We start from the raw sequence: 25732 nt of genomic DNA on the forward strand, positions 1-25732 counted from the left end.
TTCGAAAACTCGTGCAATCTCACTAGGTTTGGACGTTGTCAAGCCATCAGGGCGCTTAATCGACGTGATATGCGGCCTACGGTTCCGAGGCCTTAATGTTCTGGCTAGGAACGTGTCCATTTTGTTCGCGTTTTCAAAGTATGTGCGCCTGGTCCACGTCATAGATTTAGCTGCGTCGTCGAGCAGTAGCGTTCGAATAGACCTTCTCACCGAATTAAGCTGTGCAAGTGAGTCTCCATCAGGCGCAGATTGATGTTTCTGTTCCAGTGTGCGCAGTTGGCTCAGGAGTGCCTCCAAGCGTTGGTGTTTCATCTTTTTCCTCCTCGTGGCTAGTTTGATTAGTATTCCTCTTATTACCGCCTTGTGGGCTGCCCATACTGTACTGGGGCTCACGTCCGGAGTATCGTTCATAGCAAAATACGCCGTTATCTCCTCCCTTATCTGTTCTGTTATTAGGGGGTCCCGTAGGAGGGACGCATTCAGTTTCCATGTCCATGGTTAGGCTATACAGAGGTTCCCTAAGCTTATAGACACATCGGCGTGGTCAGACCACGAGATATCTCCCACCTCCGACTTGACTACGCGTGCCATTCCAGTCCCGTTGGTCAGGAAGAAATCTATCCGGGAATAGGTCCCATGAGGAGCGGAATAGAACGAGTAGTCCCTAGTATCTGGGTGATGGGCACGCCATATGTCAATTAAGCCGGTACTATCCATGAATTGTTTAAGGAAGCGATCCTGACCGCCACGGCCTTGTGAGCGTGGTCCTCCGTCTCTTGAGCTCCTGTCAGCAGCTGGGCATGGGGTAGCGTTGAAATCTCCCCCCATGAATATCATGCCATGCGGTAACCCCAGTATCTTGTCTCTCAATAGCGTCCAAAAGTCAGGGTCAGGTCTATTCGGAGCGTATATATTTAAGAAATGCACGGAGTGAGAATGAAGGGTGCCTGAGACTATGACATAGCGGCCTTCTGGATCCGCCTCATGAAATGTCACTTGAAGAGGGCAGCTGAGCCTGATCAGGGTAGCTACCCCATTACATTTACGGTGAGCTCTAGACTCATATGTGCCGCCGTACGTTTGATCTCTTAATTGAAAACGTACTTGCTGGGGAAGATGGGTCTCTTGTATGAAAGCTATGTCTGCGTTCATCCTCTTCAGTTCCTTAAACATGAGGCAACGTTTCTTAGGAGTGTTAAGGCCCTTAGCATTCAGAGATATTATCTTAATCCCCATCGTGAGAGGCAGTAGCTATGCGCGACAACGAAAGCGGGAACACGTGTAATATATGGTGGATGCGTCCGGTACCCCATCATCCGCATCCCCGGAGGTTCAACGGGATCCCCGTCCCATCCTCCCCGTCCCCTCAGAACTAGGTAGGTAATAAGAAAGGTGTAGAGAAAAAGAAGAAGAAAAAGTATAGTGGGAATGAAAAAAAGTAAGAAGTGGCATACGGACATAGTCCTTTGCCGTAGGATTCTGGACTTACCGCCTGCCAGAATAGGGTGGGGACAATGAGCCCACTTCCCAGCCACGATCAACGTCGGAAGGTTCAGTGGGACCTAGGCTCAAACACCCGTACGCCCAATCAATTATGTCATGGACCATATTACTCCGTATTAGATCTTAGCGGTTATGTGGTAGTACCGGGGGCAGCAGGCCCCTCAGCGTCAGTGAGAAGTTGAACATTAGGAACAACAGTGTGGGTCAGAAATTGAGCCCCTTTCAAAATTGTTTGCTATACGCACAAAAGTTTTGTTTTTGTGTTTTTCATTTTACTATTTTTTTTTATTTTATTTTTTGTTTTTTTTGTTTTTGTTTTTTGTTTTTTTTTCTTTTTCTTAACTTTTTACTTCTATAATGCGTTAAAGGAGATTTTCTAAAGTTCATCCCGGGCCCAAAGCGCTAATCTTTGCTAACTGGGGACCTCTCCCTCCCCCCCTAGTATCCCGGACCTCCCCCCCCCCCCTGCCCGCACAGATTAGATGAAAAAATCAAAAAGCTATAAGACCTTTCAATCGAATAATACTGTCCTGAGGGGAGTAGCACATTACCCTTTGTTGTTATTTGCTACACATATCCAGGGTCAGCCCCCCTCTCTACTGATCAGCTGTACATAGAAATGATCCTATGAGTAGGGTACTGTACAATTTGAAGGCCCTGATGGTGTAATATATGGGCAAAAGGGAAAAGGTCGAAGTTCTCCCCATGTTAAAGCATATTTCCCCCTATATGGCATGCGCAGTCCCAGTGGAGAAGAAAAAAAAAGGGGGGGGAGGGGAGGGGGTATACCCCAAATTTGGGCCCTGCATATAGAAACCCCCTATGCTATGTAACCATGAAAGCTGATCTTAAGAGGGGTTACGTGGCAGCCCCACCCGCGGCAGCCCCGCTAGAAAAAAAAGGGTAGCCTTACATGCCGCTGCCAATATGTACACTCCCCCCCAACAGCTCTCAAAATGGGGGGCCATCTCGCACGGCTAAATCCCCACTGACCCGGCCCAGTCAGGCGGGGGGGGGGATCTGTGTGTTGTGGGAGTTATCTTTAAGGCTCATATTGGTGGCACCCATAAAGGGCAAGTGCAAAGGGCATCAGGGGTACAGCAATAGCACTGGGACTCTCCCGTACGATTAGACGTAATGAAAAAATTAAAATAAAATAAGGTAAAAATGGAATCGAAAAGAAAACCTCTCTCTCCCCACCCACTATTACACCGTATCACTGGCTGAGGGTGTTAAAAAGAAGCATTAGCGTATATGTAAATATCGGTAGCCCGACAACTATATGAAAGACACATCAATGTACATTCCCACCGCAAGCCTAAACATGCCATAACTATTAACATATATATATCCCCCAGTTCATAGATGGAAATAGTCTCTCCGGTGACCACATCTTCCTCCTGCATTATGCTCTTAGTTGAGAGGTCCTGTAAGAGCGTCAACCTCCCTGGCTCCCCCGTCCCAGAAAAAACCCTCCCAAGTGCTATGGGTGATACCCCTCATGGTGGCGCAGGGAAGCTAATGTGGTAAATAGGCTTCCATGGAGGGGGGGGGACATTGCAAAGAGTACAGCAAGGAGCCAGGGGCCTGTACATGGGGGGGGGGGCCGTGGCACTTCAGGGCAACCCATCACTCTCCCCATGGTAAAGGGGTACCGTCCCCCACCCAAGCAACAAAGTCTCGCCCCCACCCCGGGATCCCATCCGTGCAGGTCGGGGCTGTAACTCACAATACCGGAGGACCTCAGCGTTGGACAGCGGCACCAGCTACCTGCCAGTCGAGGCTCAGCGGCGGGATATTCTCCGGGTAAGGAGACATCGTCGGGAGATCCGGCGGAGGGCGCACGTCCAGCTCTCTGAAGAATCGAAGAGGGTCGCCTCCAGGCAGAAGGGTATGTACTCTGTCTCCGCGGAAATGGTGAAATGGTGAAATCATTGCCGTTGGTGCAGTTCCTATGGGCTCTTAAATTTTGCTCGTATGAGGTTGCCTCTCAAGTTGTTCTAAATGATGAATGTGCCAGTTTACACAGCTGTCTTATCAACTATTGGTTTTTAAAGGGACACTATAGTCACCTGAACAACTACAGCTTAATGTAGTTGTTCAGGTATGATCTATAGCTCCCTGCAGGCAATCTAATGTAAACACTGTATTTTCAGAGAAAATACAGTGTTTACATTGATTGATAGGAATACCTCCAGTGGCCGTCACTCAGACGGCCACAAGAGGGACTTCCTATCATGCAGGGCCCTAAAAAGGCCCTGTACACTTCTGACGTGTGCAGGAGAGAGAAGGCACTGTGTGCGCGCCTTCTCTCTCCAGCCTGTCAGCAGGGGGGGCGGGCAAAGACCGCGAGCTGAGCTGTCGCTCAGCTTGCGGCCGCGCGCATGCGCGGTAGTGCGTTCAGGACATGAATGCCGCCCTCTGAAGTATGTGCGGCGAAGCCGCGCATGCGCACAAGGGAGCAATGACGCTTCAAAATGGAAGCGTCTGATTGCTCCCTGCTCGCGCCCGACTATTTAGTCATTTTGACAAAATAGGGGGCGCGGCTTCACGAGGCTCCCAACGCTGGAACCAGGTGAGTAAAGAGGCTTGGCTGGAGAGTCCCTTTAATATAAAATCCCTTTTGCAATACTTCGGCTACAAAGTAGCAACATCTCTAAGGGTCATATACACCTATTTAGTGACATCTAGTGGTAAATTGGAAAATTATCTACCTACTTATCTAACCTAATTTAGTTTGTATAATTTTGTATGTATCTTTCATGTATGTAGTGCCCAAAACCTTCTATGAGAAACCAGATTGTTTTAGACTATTTACTACATTTTATATTTCATATTTATCTTATTTCAAGCTTTCAAGAGTTTTCCTCTCTTCCTCAGGTCTGAAGCAATTATGATCAATCTGATAGTTTAACACTTAAAACAACTGATGTTAGAGGGGTGGTGGGGAGGAGGAGAGGGAGGGAAAAAAAAACAGTGTAGAAGGGGAGAGTAAAAACAAAATAATTGTTACAGGATATGTATGAAGGCCTATAACACCCTCTCTCCCTCCTCGCAAGAGAATACGGAGAACGGGCAGCAGCTAAAATGGCCTGCTGTTCGGTGGGTCCCCGCTCAGATCTCTTAACTAGTTTTAGCTCATCTTGCACCATTACATAGAGCACATATCTGAAACATATCAGACTGGTCCCACACATATAGGCAGTCCAGATCCAAAATGCCAGCAAGTTCCCTCTGCATGAGACACAGCAACCCCAGACGATCGTTTCAGCCTTCTTATGTATCTTCACTGAAGCATAGCTAATATTTCTCTAGGCACCGTGAGCAAGGGGGGTCCACGTCTGGATTACTCTTTAGACTTGTGGAGAGCAAAAAACGGGGCGCAAGAGAATACTGTACTGAGAACAACAATGTACATATAAATACAACCAAATGCCCAAATATATGTACATGCACCCACACACCAGCACCAATACATGTACCTGCACATATACAAATGTGCCTACACATACATATGTATATGTACACATACAGCCATTCACATATACATACATGTGTCCATGTATATACGCATACATACATACATACATACATACATACATACATACATACATGCACATAAACTCATATACACAAATATAAATGCACAGTCGCATATATAATCATACATGCATAAGAGTGTGGGAAAGTGTGACAAACTGCCTTTTGCTACTGGACATTGGAGAGGGCTTATCGCTAACCGCCTGCCCTGCGACTATGGCCACGGGACATATTGCACTTTAAAAACTATATTTGGGCTGAATGGATTTGTATTATGCTGTCTCTGGCTCTTTAACTGGGCTGTACAGAGACTATGGACATCGGGAAAATGTGTAACTGCTTTGCTGGGATTCGGTATTAAAACCGTTCGTGTCCTTTTAACATTCCCTTTGTCTCAGTGTCTGGGTGGTCGCCATTTCGGGACTTTACACGTGTTCGCGGCCATCTTGCGCACGAACAGCGATGTTTTGCCATTACTCGTGTGGAACTAAAAACGGATATGCGAACACTGCTGAGTCCTCCAGACCTCCGTAAATTCGTGCGGTAACTACCGAACGTTCCGCCGTTCGGTAGAAAGACTTAATAGACTATGGGGATTCTAGCGACCACCGAGATTCGACCGGATGGCACGAATTTCATATCCTTTCCCCGTACGAATGGGGACCGACCGCAAGGCCAAAACTTATGGAACTGTTTTCGGCTAGTTGGTCTGTGCGGTCGGTCAAATCTTTGGAACCCTATAACTCCCGAACCGTTTATCCGAATGAACTGAATTTTGGATATGTTGTTCCCCTGAATAAGAGCTATCAACGGTGTTGGATTTAAAGGTGGGTAAAAAATGTGTACAGTATAAATTGTGTTAACTGGTTATCTGAGGGGAGGGGATGTGTGGGTTGAACCTTGTATGTAATTGGTTATTTTCAACCTCCCCCTGGGTGTGTTCTATTTGTACCTGACTGTAATAAAAAGCAGGCTGGGTGTTCCAGCACCTCAGACCTCTTCTGACCCTCAATACGTAGCCTTGTCTTGTTATCTTGTCTTGTTATTGGAGGGAACTGCTATATCACACTGGGGATTGCTATGCTCTGCATATTCCCTTGAGCTTTAATCACTTAGCTCTTTTAAGAGCTTGTTCCGGATACGCTCTCCTGGAGGAGAGGTCTTCCCCACACGGTCCTGGGGGACAGAAGCCGATCCAGGGTGGAAGGAAGAAGGCGAGGCTCCAGTTAAGCTTCGGCGGTTGTGGAGTCTGCGGTGGCTGTGCTGTCCGGTGCGGTGCTTGTGGTCCTCGGCGCAAGCTAGGAAGCGTCCATCAACGGAGGATACTCGGTCGGAGTACACAGAGCTCCGTTACAGAAAGCATAGGTCTACACACTTTGTATATAGTTAGAATAAACATAACATATTTGAATGCATTTTAAAATGTTGATACAGATGACAGAGCAGTAAGATAATGTTGGGGAAGTGTTCATGTAAAGTGTTGGTAGTGGGACAGGACACCCAAATCAATATTTAGTCCTCTATTCTTGCTGTTAAGCAATTGGATCATTCTGGCTTAAAAAAAAAATATTTCTTGGGTATTTTTAAAAACCCCTTTCAGTACTTTAATTTTAGGTCCTTCATTGAGTGGCCAGGCTGGGTAAAATTGTGTCCCACAGGAGTGCAGTAGGATTCTTCTTTGTGGTGATGGAGTGTCTGTGCATATTCATTCTGACATTTAATTGCTGGGTGGTTTCCCCAATGTAGCATCCTAGGTGGCATTTGGTGCATTGAATCATTCATACCACATTGCTTGATGTGCAGGAGCATGAACCTTTAATACTGTAGGTTTTATTGTTGTGTGTGGCTGGGTTGTCTGCATATGTGCTGGCACAGTTTGCAGCAAGGTTTTTTGCATTGACTGTTCCCGTTTTCTTTCTTCTTCTCACATCAGTGAGTAGCTTCCTGTTTATTAATTTGTGTTGGAGGTTTGGTTGTCTGAAGTTCAAAATGGGTGTTTTACAGAATGTTTTTCAGAATCTCATCTTCTGTTAACATTGGTTGTAGGTCCTTAATGATTTTCCATATTTCATTAAGAGCTTGGTTGTAGGTGACCAGAAGTGGTATTCTTGTAGATATGTTTTTCTCTCTGTACTGTAGCAGGCGCGTAAATAGTTTTAACAGCAGAGTTGATTTGTTTGGTAATAGTCTTTGGTTTGTAGCCTTTCTGTCCGTAGACAGGGTCTCTAGACCCTGTTTAGTATGGGAGGTGTGGAAGCTGGAGCTGTGAAGATAACTACACCTGTCTGTGTGTTTTCTGTAAACAGGTGTGGATTGTGCCATTGTTGCATGTCACAGTGGTGTCCAGAAAATTCATTCCATTTTTAATTTTATTTCCACGTAGGTTGGTCCATTGTATACCATTAGTCCACTTGCATACCTTACAATTTTACACTATTAGCCCTTTCCCCACTCCCCCCCCCCCTTCTTTGCAGCAATATTCCCACATCCCTGACTAAGGGTAGGTGTATATTGTAGTACACCTTACATGCTCCTCTGATTTGGCTGGTGTTTAGCACACCTTCCTGTATTTGGTTGTCTTCTAAGCATTTGCACATTCTAATAGGCTTCTCATAGAAGCAGGGACGCTGCACGTCCAGGCTCCTAACAACATGACCACTTCAAATCACTGAAGTAGTCATGATGTTTGGAAGTAACTCTTACTCTTTACATCAAGCATGTCCAACTCAAAGGCTAACATGGGCCAAATAAACAAGGTTCAAGTGTATGTGGGCCACAAAAAAACAAACATAATTTTTCATAGAAACGTAGGTTTATTTAGAAAAGTACATTATAAAAATGTTGCCTATCTGACGTCCTCAAAGTAAACAAAAGAGTGGCTTTATTTTAAGAAAACTTACATTTGCATATAACCAATGTTTCTGTCCAACTACCTGGACATATTAAGTTTTGTAATTGGACTAAAACCATGAATGTAAACCTATTAATTTCCCATAGAAAAGCATTGGGAGGCTATTGTGCATGTGTGGCAAAAAGCAGGGTGGCCAATCGGCATCTCCATGAAGACACAATCTAATACACTGTCCCCTCCACCATTCTAATGCATTGCCTCCCCCCTCCATCCACTCTAATACACTGCCCCACTTTCTCCCCCAATTTAATACACTGCCCCCTCCCCCCAATTTAATACACTGGCCCCCTCCCTCCTCCAAATTAATACAATGCCCCCTTCCTAAAATTAATACCTTGCCCACTCCCTCACCCAATTTAGCACACTAAACAGGAAGGGCCCCCAAGCCCCTCTTCCCCTACCTTAAGATGAGCCACCTGTCCTCCAGCCTCGCTCTTCTCTGTTCAATCAGGCCAGACGCTGCTCTGGCACAGCGAGCAGAAGGGAAGGGGGAGTTACTGGCCTGCAGGAGCTTGCAATCGGCCGTGAATCAGACAGGAAATATCTTTAATGTCTTGCGGCTGGTCACAACCACAACACAAAGTGGCCCAAGGGCTGGTAGGCCGCAAATATATTCATTGTGGGCCGCAAGTTTGACATGCTTGCTTTACATTATCATCTGTATAGTCAAAATCCATGAGGGCCTTTCCTGTCTTAATTTCCTTAGGGTACTGGTGACTTGTAGATTTGCTCCTGCCTTATTTGTCTTATTCCTGCTAGTTTTCTGCTGGTCTTTCTTCTCATCCACATGCCTGGGGAGCTCCAGTCAAAGGAGCTGGAAGGTGGTAATTTTCGCAAGGATTTCTGGGGTTGCTCATCCTCGCCAGTCGGAGGATCTAGTTTCCTACATGGACCCTGGAAGCACAGCATTGAGGAGTTGGATAAAACTATTTTCACTTGTTTTAGAATGCTTTAACATATTGTTGCTCTCGTGGATTGTGATTTAAAAAGTCGCACTATGTGATAAATTGTTATAGAGCACCAACATGTTTAGCACTATGCATGCACTGTATTCAGTCAAGTAAACCACTATATGCCGTAAAAGATAATGAGCTTGAAGGAATACTATACTACGAACTTGTATTCCTAACCTGTGTCCCTAACTTTATGCTCTCACCTGCGACAATGATTTTTTTTTTTTTTTTTTTTTTTTTTTTTTTACACCTTACCTATTTCCAACACCAAGGCTCCCTCTACACAGCCTACGTCACTTCCTCCCGTGGCGTCACGGTTATGATTGGACCTAACTGGCATGTCTGGCGCTTGCATTAAAGTTTCCCCACAGGAAAGCTTTGAATGAATATTTTTCTACAGGGACTTTAAAGATGCTAGATGTCCTCAAGCAAAGCATGAGTCGTCTGTCATTTTAAAATGATAAAACTCCATTAGAGTCCCTGATGTGCCTCTAGTGGCTGTATGGAAGACTGCCACAAGAGGTGCAATAAACACTGCAATGTAACTGCATTTTTGTTTTTTAAACTGCAATATTTTACATTGCAGGGCAATTTGGGCAAAACACCTATACCACTTCAATGAGATGAAGCGGTCCGGGTGCCTATAGTGTCGCTTTAAAGGACCACTCTAGGCACCCAGACCACTTCAGCTTAATGAAGTGGTATGGGTGCCAGGTCCAGCTAGGGTTAACTAATTTTTTTTTATAAACATAGCAGTTTCAGAGAAACTGCTATGTTTATCAATTAGTTAAGCCTTCCCCTTTTTCCTCTAGTGGCTGTCTCACTGACAGCCGCTAGAGGCGCTTGCGTGATTCTCACTGTGAAAATCACAGTGAGAGCACGCAAGCGTCCATAGGAAAGCCTTATGAATGCTTTCCTATGCGACCGGCTGAATGCGCGCGCAGCTCTTGCCGCGCGTGCGCATTCAGCCGACGGGGAGGAACGGAGGAGGAGAGGAGGAGGAGGAGAGCTCCCCGCCCAGCGCTGGAAAAAGGTAAGTTTTAACCCTTTTCCCCTTTCCAGAGCCGGGCGGGAGGGGTCCCTGAGGGTGAGGGCACTCTAGTGCCAGGAAAACGAGTATGCTTTCCTGGCACTAGAGTGGTCCTTTAAGGTAAATGTATGTTGTTCTCCTATGTTATTCATCCACTTCTCAACATACACCAGTAGTCTGTTTTGACAGTATCTCTATTGGAACAGAAATCATGGACTGTTGGTGTACCTTCAGGACTGAGTTGGGAACCACTGCATTAGGCTAGAGATAAATCAAAGTTGATAGTGTTAATGTTTTACTGCTAGGGAAAACCTGTGACCCAGATAATTTTTATGTCTGGGCTGGAATTTGTCTCATGCATTGTCACTTTGACACATTGTAACATGTTTTATTTTGCCATATGTCAGGTTTCAACGCAGACTTTATTCAGAAGTTTAAGCTGGGATTTCCTGTTAATTGGAAGACTGTTATGGATCAGTTTTTCATGAGAACAAATTGGTATGTACCATATTACATTTTGTTCTAGGTTATTTTATCAATATAGTTGCTGATTGAACATAAGCGAGTGTGCTGAAAGTAATATTTCTCTAAGGTTGTAAGTAATGTGTGGTGTAGCAAATATTGCTTGGAGGATATACTAAAGCTCTCTTGTTAATCTTTAGCATGCTCCCTTACAACCTCCCGAAGTCTCACTTGGAGCATTTCTCTAGCAATCAAATACAGAGAGAGTGCCCGACTTTCTTTTTGGAAGGCATCTAATGAACATGGAAAGTGGTTTATGGTCAATTATTCCCTAAAGCAGACTGTCCCTTCCCAGTATTTTAAATATATTCTCTTTATTCCCTTTGTTAAACAAATATGGACTGTGGGGATATTTATGGGATAATAATAGTAAACAGTTGAGAATTGCCCACTATTTCAATCCTCAGATCCCAAAGATCGTTATCGTGTAAGTGAAATGAATTCCATATAAATAAAATCACAATTTGTTATAAAAATAGATACAATTTATTGTGACAAATTAAATATGTAACGTGTGATAATAATCAATGAATATACAGTATAACATGAGTATGCAGTACAATGGCAATTCCAATGGCACACATTCCAATGGTTAACATAGCAATTGTCAAACAAGATTTGACGGTGTTTCACAGAGCTTGCAGCGTAAGGCCATACAACTTAGCTAACAGAATAACCCTTTCAATGCTGGTTAGACCTCCTAGGTAATTAAGACCTATTCTCATGTAATTTTAAATAAAATAACATTTAAACCAACTCATTAGTCATTTCCTGGAACCATCCAATAAGAGTAATCTACCATGTTTTTTAACTTGCCTAAACAGATATTTTATCCTATTTTAGAGCAAATCAATACACCTGGATAAATATCACGATATGCTAACATGTGATAAATCACATAAATAGATAATTATTCTAATTCCATCTGCAGAATGGAATGGTTATAACTATATACTTCTTAGTTAACTAAGATTTCTAAATATCGAAATCTGATCGTGATTTATCCAGTCATATATCATGCTATTAGAAAATTCTAATTACCGTATATACTCGAGTATAAGCCGAGTTTTTTAGCACATTTTTTGTGCTAAAAAACTCCAACTCGGCTTATACTCGAGTCATAGTCTGTATTATGGCAATTTGCATTGCCATAATACAGACTGGGGGGAGAGGGGGGCTGGCAGAGCTGTACTTACCTTTCCTGCAGCTCCTGTCAGCTCTCTCCTCCTCCGCGCCGTCCGTGCAGCTTCCTCTGTCAGCTCACAGTGTAAGTCTCGCGAGAGCCGCGGCTCTCGCGAGACTTACACTGTGAGCTGACAGAGGAAGCTGCACGGACGGCGCGGAGGAGGAGAGAGCTGACAGGAGCTGCAGGAAAGGTAAGTACAGCTCTGCCAGCCCCCCTCTCCCCCCACTGAACTGCCAATGACACTGGACCACCAGGGAAGGAGCCCCCCTCCCTGCCATGTATCAAGCAGGGAGGGGGGACGAAAAAAAAATAATTTTTTACACACACACAAACACACTGCATTCATACACACACTGCATTCATACACACACTGCATTCATACACTCACACTGCATTCATACACTCACACTGCATTCATACACTCACACTGCATTCATACACTCACACTGCATTCATACACTCACACTGCATTCATACACTCACACTGCATTCATACACTCACACTGCATTCATACACTCACACTGCATTCATACACTCACACTGCATTTATACACACGCTGCACTCATACACACGCTGCATTCATATACACACGCTGCATTCATATACACACGCTGCACTCATACCCCCACGCTGCACTCATACCCCCACGCTGCACTCATACCCCCACGCTGCACTCATACCCCCACGCTGCACTCATACCCCCACGCTGCACTCATACCCCCACGCTGCACTCATACCCCCACGCTGCACTCATACCCCCACGCTGCACTCATACCCCCACGCTGCACTCATACCCCCACGCTGCACTCATACCCCCACGCTGCACTCATACCCCCACGCTGCACTCATACCCCCACGCTGCACTCATACCCCCACGCTGCACTCATACCCCCACGCTGCACTCATACCCACACGCTGCACTCATACCCACACGCTGCACTCATACCCACACGCTGCACTCATACCCACACGCTGCACTCATACCCACACGCTGCACTCATACCCACACGCTGCACTCATACCCACACGCTGCACTCATACCCACACGCTGCACTCATACCCACACGCTGCACTCATACCCACACGCTGCACTCATACCCACACGCTGCACTCATACCCACACGCTGCACTCATACCCACACGCTGCACTCATACCCACACGCTGCACTCATACCCACACGCTGCACTCATACCCACACGCTGCACTCATACCCACACGCTGCACTCATACCCACACGCTGCACTCATACCCACACGCTGCACTCATACCCACACGCTGCACTCATACCCACACGCTGCACTCATACCCACACGCTGCACTCATACCCACACGCTGCACTCATACCCACACGCTGCACTCATACCCACACGCTGCACTCATACCCACACGCTGCACTCATACCCACACGCTGCACTCATACCCACACGCTGCACTCATACCCACACGCTGCACTCATACCCACACGCTGCACTCATACCCACACGCTGCACTCATACCCACACGCTGCACTCATACCCACACGCTGCACTCATACCCACACGCTGCACTCATACCCACACGCTGCACTCATACCCACACGCTGCACTCATACACTCACTGCATTCATACACACACACTGCATTCATTATACACACACTGCATTCATTATACACACACTGTAAATAAATATTCAATTAATTTATTTTTTTTAGGATCTAATTTTATTTAGAAATTTACCAGTAGCTGCTGCATTTCTCACCCTAGTCTTATACTCGAGTGAATAAGTTTTCCCAGTTTTTTTGGGTAAAATTAGGGGCCTCGGCTTATATTCGGGTCGGCTTATACTCGAGTATATACGGTAGTTTAGATTAATTAAATGAAACCAGTATAATTACCAGTTGAAGAGATGTTCTCAGGTAGCTAAGTGTCAAGGAATGTTTCTTTCTCGCTCTGACTCTGCTTTTCTTTCTTGGCCTGCTTCCGACTCTTTGACTTTTTCCCCCGACTGCTCACTCCTTTGCTTCCCTTTTCTTCCTTTCTCTTCCCTTTGTCTTAACTTTTAAAGGGTGATAGACCAATAGAAAACTGGAGGTGTGGTTACCTTCCAGATAGCAATTTAAGTATTTGGTCTATAGAGGGCAGTCTTGTCCCACTAAACATTCCTATCCAGGAAAGAGTTAACTTTTCCTGGTGGCTATTTTGATGTCATTTAGCTTATCTTTATGGTTGTCTATAACTTAAGTTTTCTGTCAGTTCAAAGAGTTTCTTTGGGTTTTGTCCAGACTATGTGTCTGGCAAATTCTGCTATAATTTCTAATATGACAGTTATAAGCTAAATATGACCTCTAAATTACAATGGGACCTTATACAATATCGAAAGTAAAATTGAATTATTTAATCTTCTCTGTCACAAATGTCTGGGTTTAGAATTTATTCTATTCCATTAGCATTTAGACAGTCTGTCCATCCCCCGTTCTCATCTCTTATCACTTGGTTTGTATATACAAACATTCCTAAGCTCCCAGCTCAGTAGTTAGCGTTACAGAAAGGATAGAAATCTTGTGTCTTTTGTTAGCTTGAAAATAACAAAATGGAGTCTGCTCTGTTCAGAGTGATTCTGACAATATACATTTTTATTTCTATCATAGCACAAAATGTCTGCCGATTATAAATACCCTGACAGGACGTGTGAGTCTTGAATAAGACAATTGTAAAAAATCCACACTTCTTTATCCTGCATTCTCCATTGCTCCCTGACTATTATTCTTTTTTTTTTTCAATTCTTTTTTTTTAGATTTTTTAAAAATATTAAATACAAGAAAAAGTGGCTTTAAAAATAGCCCAGGACATACAAAATCCAAAAGATACATTATACGACAAAGTTAACTTTAGGTATTGATCCTACCCACTCCATCAGAGTTTAGTAAAAATCTTTACATTTACATGAAATTCATGTGACATCCTCGATTACACAAGATCAACATATAGCTATATCTTTATCGGAAAACAATCAGTCAACACATTCATTCTACTTCGGTTTCGGTCTTATATTATTGTTATGATAAGAGTACTAACGTGGTTAAATTCTATCATCAAAATATGTAGAACATTAAACAATGGGCAGGATCAAAAACCAAAAATAAAAGACAAAAGAAAATACAAAAGAAGAATAATGAGGCTTACAATACCCTTATGCAACGGAACGCTGGTCTCTCAGACTATTTCCGCTGGTAGTCCAGGTGTGGCTCAGGAACAAGCAATAATCCCAGGCACAGTGAGAGAATACCAGCGTAGCAAGCACGATCAGTAATATAATCCAGCAATATCCCATCACTTTTCCCAATAACTGGACAACACACATCAGGAGCAGAACTTAACTTCTATTCCACAACCCCTGCTTTTATGCCTCTCTCCCACTGCAAGGGAGACACCTACAATACCTAGTACAGTCACCAATCAGATACGTTACCTCCCACACCTCCTCCCCTCTGCCTGTGATACAATTATCTCAACACTATAGACTAATTTAATTATCACAGGCAGAAAATATACAGTTTTTACACACATGCTGTAACTTTAAAAATATACATCTAATATTCCTACATTTTCAGAATCTGCATACTTGAAATATAAACATACTTAAAAATTAGGTCAATCGGTTCAGGGGTTAAAAAGTTAAGTGGAGGTCCCTTTAGGACCACTGAAGCATGGATTTCCAGGCCAAACCAGTTCCAACTAGTCTGGCAGTGTGCCTGGGACAACGCCCTGCTGGAGAACAATGGGACAGGAAACGGGGGAGGGGTACACCTTCCTATATACAATCTATACACAGTCTAATAGAAGTCCATACACTGTGCTTAAAGAGCCAGTAGTCGCATAATAAAAATCCCTTATGCCCAAATATGATCTTCAAAGGCAATACATTCCAGGGGCCGTAGTCACAGGGCAGGAGGCGGGCATGCAGCCCCCTCCAAAAACTCAAGGCAAACTCCTTTAAAGGGGTGAGTTTGCTACGCCTTACATTAAATTATTATGTTGAAAGGACCGTATACTTCTATTTTAGCTTGCTTTTGGAACACCTCTTTAGCCATAGGCTAAAAAAGCTCTGTCCAATATCAATATATAGATCTGGAACTCTCAAAACACTTTAATCTCTTGGATCAACGTCCGATAAAAATCGAGAAATATACGGGTTATTACGGGTTATTAAATATTACTCCTGATTCCATCTCGAGTTTTTATCAATTGAGTTTTAAGTTGGTTCTTTGTTGGAAAGCTGGTTTGTTTCCAGCTCTTTGCAATTAAGATCTTAGAAGCCGTAAGGCTATGGATAATCAGGATCTCGACTTTTGTACTATACTTATTCCCGAAAAGATGGAATAATGCTATTTCGGGTTTTTGTTCCAATAGACGTCATTCCTTAGTAGAGTATAGGGACCAAGACGAGGCATACTTGTGTATTTGGGAGGATAGATAGTTGGAGCTGCATTATGTAGAGATTTGTACGCAAGAACCAGAATTTTAAGTTGAGCACTATATCTTATGGGAAGCCATTGCAAAAACTGAGGGGGGAGGTTTTGGAGGTGCTGGCGGACCTGAAGATGAGCCTGCCACCACATTCATTATAGACTTTAACATGGCAAGCTGGAGCACGTAAGACCACTGAGAAGCAGATGGCAATAGTCAAGGCGAGAGGATAGCGGCATGGATTAGCACATTAGCTACGTGTGGTGTCAAGTAGGGGTGGATGCGTGCTTTGTTTTTCAGATGGAAGTGGCTTGATTTGGCTATCAACTAGACGTGAAGGAGAGCCAGATTTAAGAAAAAACACAAAAAAAAACCACCTAGACAGTGAGCCTGCGAGGTGGAACTGATGGTAGCAGGCTTAATGTGGAGGGAGACAGAAATGGGAGTTTCCACACTTGAGTAAGGAAAGACCAGAAGTTCTGTTTTGGACAGGTTGAGTTTAAGGTAGTGAGCAGCCATCCAGTTAAAAATAGCAGAGAGGCAGTCAGAAACACGTGTCAAGAGGGACGGGGAGATGTCAGATGCGTGTCATCCCAATAGAAATGATATTGGAAGCCAAAGGAGCTGAGGTGTTTACCAAATAAAGATCCGAAACTGTAGGAAAACAAGGAGCAACACCAACAGAGAGCGGTTGGGGAGAACAGGCAAAGTAATAGAAAGAAACACTGAAGGAGCGCTAGAAGAGTTAGAAGGAGCATCAGTAGAGGGCAACATCTTGTAGTCCGAGGATGACAATAAGATGTTGATTCTCAATAGTGTCAAAAGCAGCAGAAAGGTCAATGAGAATTAGGATAGAATAGTGACCATGAAATTTTGCAGCGATAAGATCATTGGATACTTTGGTCAGACTGAGTGGAGAACAAACTGAAGCGGGTCGTGTAGAGTTGGATTCTAGGAAGTCTGTTAATCTCTCATACACAAGTCTCTCAAGATTCTTGGACGCCAAAGGCAGTAGCGAAATAGAGCGGTAGTTGGATGGTGAGTTAGGGTCAAGGTTGGCCTTTTACAGTTGCATGTTTGAAGGGTGATAAAAATGTCAGAGGAGAGGGAGAGATTGAACATTTTAGTGAGAGGCAGAGCAAGAGAAGGACAGGCTCAAGGGAACAGTTGGTGGGGCGGGAGGACCGAAAAAGAACAGAATCTTCTTCCGCTGTAGTGGGTATGAATGAACATAGAGCAGCAGAGTGAGTGGGGTTGGGGGAACTATTTTGTAGGGAAGGAGATATGTGAGGGATCTCTTTCCTGATTGTAGAAATCTTGCATTTACATGGTGGTCAAGTTGGTAGGAGCAGAAGATGCAGCAGGCCGAAAGTGTGAAATAGGCGTTTGGGTTCGCGCAGTTCGTGGATATGAGGGTATTTAACTAATTTACTTTTGTGGAAAAAAGAGCCAAGCTGTAGGAGCGCAGCATACATTTATAGTGGAGAAAGTCAGATGCAGAATTAGACTTTCTCTGGCAACATTCAGCAGTTTTGGAATATTTTTGGAGGTATTTGGTCAGCTTGGTGTGCCAAGGTTGTAGTTAGAGGCGCTTGCTGCGTTTAAATGTAGGAGGTGCCGTGCTATGTAGTTGATAGGAGATAGCGGAATTGTAGGAGGAGGTTGCAGAGCTAGGGCTGTGAGATTTGAAATGGGTAAAAGGAGGCTTTGGAGGTTGTTGGAGAATTGCTCTAGGTAAAGACAGTGGAGGTTTTTGAGAGCTTGACGAGCTGAGGGTGGTGTAATTTGGGTATGGGTTATGGCGATATCAAAGGTCAGCAGATTGTGGTCAGAGAAAAAGTAACATTGAAGAGATTGGAGTTGGTACAGAGATTGGTGAAGACAAGGCCAAGAGTATTTCCCTCTGTTTGGGTTGCTGTATTAGACCAATTGCGTGAGGCCAAAGGAAAAGGTTACAGAGAGCAGACTAGGAGCATCAGTGCAGTTAGGATTGTTTATTGGGATATTAAAGTCCCCAACTATGATGGAAGGAGTGCTAGAGTTAAGGAAGTGGGGTAGACATGAAGAAAAGTGTTCAATGAATAGCCTAAGATGAACAAGGGCAATTAATAATGGCAATTCCTAAAGGAGTTGGGTTAAATAGGCAGACAGTGTGAACTTCAAAGTAAGGAAAGGATGGGGCAGGGACGATTGGTTGAAAGGTACATTGATGGGAGAGAAGATGCCTACACCACCTCCTTTACAGATGTTTTGACTGGGAGCATGGGAGAATTGTTGCCCACCAAAACAGAAGCAGGAGTAGTGCTATCAGAGGGGGACAGTCAGGTCTCTGTGAGAGAATTTGAGATAGAAAGGTTGTGTAAGGCTGTTTATTTCTGATTGCTGCAGACTGAGCGGGAGGAGAGGGAAATCGAGAAGGCAGAGCATTGCTCAGATAATTATGCACTTTCAGAAAATCATGGAGGTGGGGGAGGCAGAGAGATAAATTGCAATGGGGTAGAAGACTAGGAGAAAGTACAATTCAATGGGATATAAAAATAGGAGTAGGAAGGGTGAAGGTTAAAGGGAAACTCCAGTGCCAGAAAAACTCAGTTTTTCTGGCACTGGAGGGTCCCTCTCCCTCCCACCCACCAATCCCCGGTTACTGAAGGGGTGAAAACCCCTTCAGTCACTTACCTGGGACAGCGGCGATGTCCCTCGCCGCTGTCTCCGCCTCCGCGACGCTCCTCCCAGTGATTGCGTCGGCCGGTGGGCGAGACTGATCTCGCCCACCGGCCGAGGAGACCTAATGCGCATGCGCGGAAATGCCGCGCATGCGCATTACGTCTCCCCATAGGAAAGCATTGAAAAATAATTTCAATGCTTTCCTATGGGGTTTTGAGCGACGCTGGAGGTCCTCACACAGCGTGAGGACGTCCAGCGACGCTCTAGCACATGTTTCCTATGCTAGAACCCAGGAAGTGACCTCTAGTGGCTGTCTAGTAGACAGCCATTAGAGGTGGAGTTAACCCTGCAAGGTAATTATTGCAGTTTATGAAAAACTGCAATAATTGCACTTGCAGGGTTAAGGGTAGTGGGAGTTGGCACCCAGACCACTCCAATGAGCAGAAGTGGTCTGGGTGCCTGGAGTGTCCCTTTAAGTGTTGTGTTATAAAAGTACAGGAGTGTACTAATTAGAGGCAATGTGTACACCTGATATTTCTGCTAATCTAAATTTGTGTCTCAGTCTACAAATGCGTAAATGAGCTTGGGGTGGGGTGAGTATCAGACTTTCTTGCAGCAGTTCTGGGGCTGGACAATTTTAAAATCGGGGGGCAGCTTTTCTATGCGGTTTATATTTTATTATGTTGGAAGAATAAGTAAATAATTTTAAAGGATCACTATTGGGTCAGAAACACAAACCTGTATTCCTGACCCTATAGTGTTAAAACCACCATCTAGCCCACACGGGGCCCCTCATGCCTCCATAAATATAGTAAGAATCTTACTGTAGTCAAGCTTGAAGCTGTAAATCTGCATGCTGTTAGACTCAGAAAAACAAGCAGTCTGCTGACATCATCAGAAGTGGTAGCCTGATCCAATCACAATGCTTCCCCATAGGATTGGCTGAGACTGACAAAGAGGCAGATCAGGGGCAGAGCCAGCATGATTAAAACACAGCCCTGGCCAATCAGCATCTTCTCATAGCGATGAACTGAATCAATTAATCTCTATGAGGAAAGTTCAGTGTCTGCATGCAGAGGGAGGAGACACTGAATGTTTGGATTCATTTTAGGCAGCCATGACCCAGGAAGGATCTCGAACAGCTATCTGGGGAGTGGCCTGTGAAGTTATACCGGATCTGAATAGGTCTTTCCTATACGTTGGCTTGGCTCGGCTCATATCTTCAATTCTGATTATCTCAGTGAAGGAAGCAGATCGGGGCAGAGCCAGCGCCTTGCTTGCTAATCGGCATCTCCTCGGAGATGCATCCAATCAGTGCATCTCCATGGAGGAATATCAGCGTCTGCATGCAGAGCTGTGCAGCAATGACTCAGGAAGCACCTCTAGTGGCCTGAGTGATTGCCACTTGAGGAATCCATAGGGATTAATGTAAACACTGCATTTTCTCTGTAAAGACAGTGTTTACAGCAAAAAGCCTGAAGGTAATGATTCTACTCACCAGAACAAATTCAATAAGCTGTAGTTGTTCTGGTGACTATTGTGTCCCTTTAAAGCAAAGTGATGAAATGTATCACATGCTGTACTCCATCTCCCAGATAAAGGGAGAATATTAACAGAAATCCCTAATAATCCCTTTACTAGCAAAGTACCAATCTTTCTGTCCCAAGGTAGCAATTGGTGAGGAAAATGGAAATGTACGAACAATTCTTTTTGGCTCTCAAAATGTATTAAAAATTTATTTTGGTGTTTGGACTAAATATCAAGTTTCTGTTCATTTCAGGTTTTAGGTCTGCCCTCTAAGGATGGGTTCAGGAATTCCAATTTTATGTGAAGGCAATCAATGTAGAACCTGACTGAAAATGTACATTGCAATATTTTTATATAACCGTGTTTCTGATCTCTTTGTAATCCGGTCAAATCATCTATACACTATAGATGTAAATCTATACAAATGATTTGACCGTACATAATCCCCCAAAATTAAAATAAGTTGAAAGTTTTGGAAGGAATTTTAAAGGTTAAACAATATACATTGTAAGTGTTGTCTCTCAACTTATCTTATAAGGATCCAGTAGTAATGAAGAACACTGGACCTCAGACTAGTTGTAAACAAGACGGTGTAATGGAATTTCTGAATGGGAAAATAGCATTCATTGCTATGAAATTTCAGGCATTTTTCAGACACAACTACATTTTAACACAATGCTTCCCTGTCAGTTATTAGTATTTTATTATTTATATAGCGCCATCAGATTCCGTAGCGCTTTACAATGGGGGTTACCTCATAGGATTTAGTTAAATGCAGCCAAATTAAAGCGGATTTTTCACTTAATCAGTATTTCATAAATATATCTTTTTGAAAAACTGATGAGAACAGTGTTGGAATTTCAGTGAAATTCCAATGCAATTAAAAGATATCCTAAGACAAAGCAGAGACTACTTGTCTTACGGTAAAGTCTGAGGTTCACAAAACGCGGAGCTCCACCATCAACTTTTGTCTAAATCCCAGCAGCTGTCACAAATTACTGCTCTGGGATTCAGATTACAGGATCCTCCATACACCTCAGTGTGTCTCTCAGTTTCTAGCAAATGAAGCAACAGGAGCCAAAGAGGACCTGCAGCATGATGATGGTGGTGGCCGCGAGGGACAACCTGAGGTAAGTAAAACTCCCCTCCATCTTTGGAAAGTATAGAAAGACCCGCCAATGTTGACATTAACAGTTTTCAAAACTGCTTCTAAATCACTACACCAACTGATGACCATCTGTCACTCTATCCGTCTTACACTAGTCTTTTTACCCTGTTACTGCCTTGTACAGCGAGCCATTTTCTCATTCAGTCTTTCTCACCATCTCCCCTCTTTCTTTCACACATGCATCTTCTCAACCTCACGTCAGTCCTACTGACACAGCCTCTTCCCTCTTTTCGTCTCTAATTATTCATTGCCTCATCTTTTCTCTACCCCTTCACTGCCTAGCTTTCCTTAGCTTTCCTCTTTCATTACACAACATCACAAACTCGCATTTCACCATCCTTGTCCTACTATTATAGTGCAGAGCATACCCTCACTGTTATACCTCTAGATCATTCTCAATTCCTCCTTGCCGTCTCGGTTTAACTGCCCATCTGCAGTTAAAGGGACAAGCATCACTGGGACAACTAATTTTTTTTTTAGGATGGGAAACACACTTTTTTTTATCGGGCACTCCTCATAGCTGGGGGATTTTCTGCAGCCTTTTACCCATGCATCGGTTTCAGACCGGACCACTAATAATAGAAGATCAATGTGTAGCAGCAGAAGAGCGAAACCAGCCACTGGAGCCTGCTCTATACAATCACACTGATCAGACTCCCTCTTTTTCCCCCCTGTCAGGATGTTGCAAGGTGAAGAGACCTTCCAACTGCACATGTGTAAATATATCAGGCATGCCCATTTCACAATTCCAGCATTCCTAGAAATAGAACCAGCTTTCCCAATGGGATGGGTGTGGAAAGCACAAGAAAGAAGCAGTAGGTAAATTTGAAAACCGACTCTCTTTGCTTGCTTGTTCCAGTCTGCATAGTGAGGCAGCTATTTAATTTGAAACTAAACTTTTTGAATGAGATAGTTGCCTCAAAGTGTTGAGTGTCCCCTTTAACACATTTAGAGTGAGTGAAATCAATACTAACATTCTGTATAACAAAGGCATTCTCTTCAACAAAGGTAGTCCATCTTGGCACACCAGATGTTGTGGACTATATCTCCCCTAATCCTTTGCCAGCCCTGTCTGTAAGATGCAATCCTCAAAATATGGAATGCAAACATTGCCTACCCCTGCTCTAAAAACTTGTTTTTGACCAAACTATACATTGCGACACAGTACTGTATATACATTTGTTTATGGTTTTCTGTGTAGGATATCATTGATTACATCATATGTGATGTCCTCAACAGTGTTATGTGAGAGATAAATTAGATGTAAAATATTACTATAAATTTACTATATTTTCTCAGATCTGTAGCATGATCTATCATAGATGATGTCCCCAGCTACGATCTCTTATGATAAATGATGTCAAGCAAAGCACTGAGGGTGCAGGCAGTTTAAGTTTGGAATGTCCTTGCTTTAAAAAAAAAAAAAACTGGGCAATTATGTAAGTTTATAGTCTGTGTGTTAATATAGTGTTCAAATATATTGTGACCCTTTGTTATCAGAACTGATTTAGAAAATGCAGGTAAAAGTTCAATTGCTAGTATGCGTTTGCCAGCTACTAGAATATGCAATCCTAATTTTTTATTTTTTTTTATTTTGCCAAGCCAAGTCAAGTCAAAACATAAAGTTCAACTAGCAAAGATTTACCAGCCTGTTCTGGGAAGGCCAAGCACATTCGATTCCAACAGCCCCAAAGCAATGGACATTCAAGAGAATATAAGTAGAAAGAATAAACCATGCAAGTCCTTATTAAAGAAATTAGAATTGATAACGAAAATAAGCCAAACTGACCAACAGAGTCCTGGAGACGCAGATGTAATGGAAAACCAAACAAATGTCTTTTCCCAAAGGGACAAATCAAAGAGAAACTCGCACCATCAAAACTCTTATACAGATGAACAAAAACACGGTATGACTAACTTCTTATTTAACTCCCAAGTTTACTGCCACCGGACACTTGTACAGCACAAGAAACCGAGTGAGGAAGTCTCACAGCTTTTATGCAAAAATATGTAGCTTGAAATTGCAGTGTGTTCGCCTTAAGAACAATTAATGAAAAAATACTGTTAATTTTTATGTTTATATCACATCTCTTAAAAAATGTATGAATAAAGTAGGCTTTTCCCTAAATTTCTATAAGCTCTATCTCTAACCAGTGGAATCTCAAACGCAAACCTTTAACAGCAGAAATGAATGAACATTTCACACTCTGAGCTTTTAAATCTGCATAAAAATAAGAAAAGCTTCAAACCTGAAATTTTCTGCATGCACACTGTTCCGATCTTAATACTCCTAAAAGATTTGGACTAGGGCTCGATTCCATTACCGTATTTATAATTTGACCCCAAAAGTGGAAATTTCTGCGATCTTGAGCATTACATTAGAATTTAAGTCTAAGTATTAAGTGTGCAAAATGTTGTTTTTATATGTAGCATGTAAAGTGCTCTAGAGGCCAGTTTTGGTACAAAATTCTGACATCATCCTGAGCTGAGATATTAAGGTTTCTGTATATACCTAAAATTGTGTAACTAATTTTTTTTGTGTGCCATGAACCTCATGGTTAAACAAAGTTAAAATAATAAAAATTCAATACCAGTACATAGAGGTAGTTGCTCAAAATACATTTTTAGGAAAATTTAAAGCTGTCAAGCAACATATATTGAACTACTTGAAATATACTAACAATTTAAGTTCCCATGCTGTCAATTTGAGAGAAGCAAAGTGTGGATACAGGACTGGGGATTATAGGTCTACAATCAGAGGTAACTCCTACAGGGATTCCATTGCCATTCTGGGCAGAAAGGTTGAATGGTAAATACAGATTGCAATAGTCTGGTATTTATTTTAATTTTTCTCCTCCCCATCCCTAAGGAGTCTGGGAATCAAAAATCAGTAGGAATATATAACAGATTGAATTCTCAATGATTTGTCAGGGAGTCTGCACTTTTGTCTCAATTTCACGGGTAGAAAGGTCTCTGGGTAGTGGCTATAGCTGCAGGAACAGTGATTGTAGCCCCCAACACGATTGACTTCAACACTTCATTGCAAGAGAAAAATATATTTATACCCCTACAAACAACCACTCATTTGTGTCTGGTACATAATTAGGTTAACGCACAATATTTTAATAACCTGCCAGGCACAATATCTTTCATCCAGTTCAACATTTTATAAAATATCTGAGCACACAACAAAGTCACAGGTTGTGACATAACTCCATTCTTTTAGGGCTGGCCTGGGGTTAACCAGTGGGTTGCTGAAATAACGGAGTAACATGTCCTCTTGCCAGGACAATACGTCAGTTTTCCGATTCTTTCCCAGGCTGGTACTGAAATGTAACGTTAAAAGGTTTGAGCGCCAGGCTCTACTGCAGCATTTTCCCATTGTCTCCGGCTGCTCGGTTTAACCAGACCACGGGTTTCTAATCGTCAAGACTGTGAATGCTCTACCATAGAGGTAGGGTTGAAATATTTTGAGTGCCAGACACTCTTTTTCAATGGCAGCGTACCCTACATCTTGGTCTAATAGTTTGCAGCTCTGGAATGCCACTGGCTGTTCTTCTCCATTATTGTTCACTTGGTTCCAAGCCTATACATGGAGTGTGAACCAAGAAATGTTTGGAATTTGGGACAGATAGTACCAGAGTATTTATTGGGGCAGATTTCAAAGGATTGCTGACACTCTGGGGACCACAGGACTATCCAGGGTAGTGATTTCTTAATCAAGTCAGTCAGTTGTTTGGCTGGCTGTCTCTACCCTGCTGTACCTAGAAAGGAGAGAACCTGTTTGTTGTTTTTTTGGTTTTTTTTTTTTGGTAAATATCTGTTTATTTTGGTATGGGGTTTTCCCCACATACCGTTATTTTTTTTGTTTTATACAAGCATGACATAGAACGATGGAATACACGACTCGCAGGTCTGTGTCAATGAAGGGTAAAACCATGGAACTCGCAGGTTCCCTAAACATTTAGGTAACTTGTGAGAAGCGCAGGTCTCCATTGTCGTTGGGTCATTAGTTGTCAGATGTTTACTAGTCAGTGGTCGGTTGCAGTTACTGTTGAACCTCAAACAAAGCCAATGATTCAGTAACGGTGTCTGTGTGAGGTTGGTGCCCCATTGCATTTATCTTCGTGATGTCGGTTCGTGTCTCTCCCACTCTGTGGGTGGTATGTGCTCAGTCATCAGTGGTCACTATCTATCGGCTCGTCCTAATAAGGGGCTCCCTGCGCGGGGGCCTAGGGAGTCTGTGAGTTCCTGAGGGGGGGGGGGGGGAGCAGGAGAG

General features: G+C 43.3%; 1 protein-coding gene across 1 annotated transcript in view; it reads left to right on the top strand.

The window, feature by feature from the left end:
• Positions 1 to 25732, top strand: part of LOC134582597 (uncharacterized) — a 146154-nt gene that overhangs the window by 74398 nt on the left and 46024 nt on the right. The window contains exons 6-7 of the mRNA XM_063439266.1: positions 10345 to 10435; positions 23056 to 23360. Coding sequence (XP_063295336.1) covers positions 10345 to 10435; positions 23056 to 23360 — 396 coding nt within the window. The remainder of the gene's footprint in view (positions 1 to 10344; positions 10436 to 23055; positions 23361 to 25732) is intronic.

This window comes from Pelobates fuscus, chromosome 13 (assembly GCF_036172605.1).
Source record: "Pelobates fuscus isolate aPelFus1 chromosome 13, aPelFus1.pri, whole genome shotgun sequence".
Taxonomy (NCBI): domain Eukaryota; kingdom Metazoa; phylum Chordata; class Amphibia; order Anura; family Pelobatidae; genus Pelobates; species Pelobates fuscus.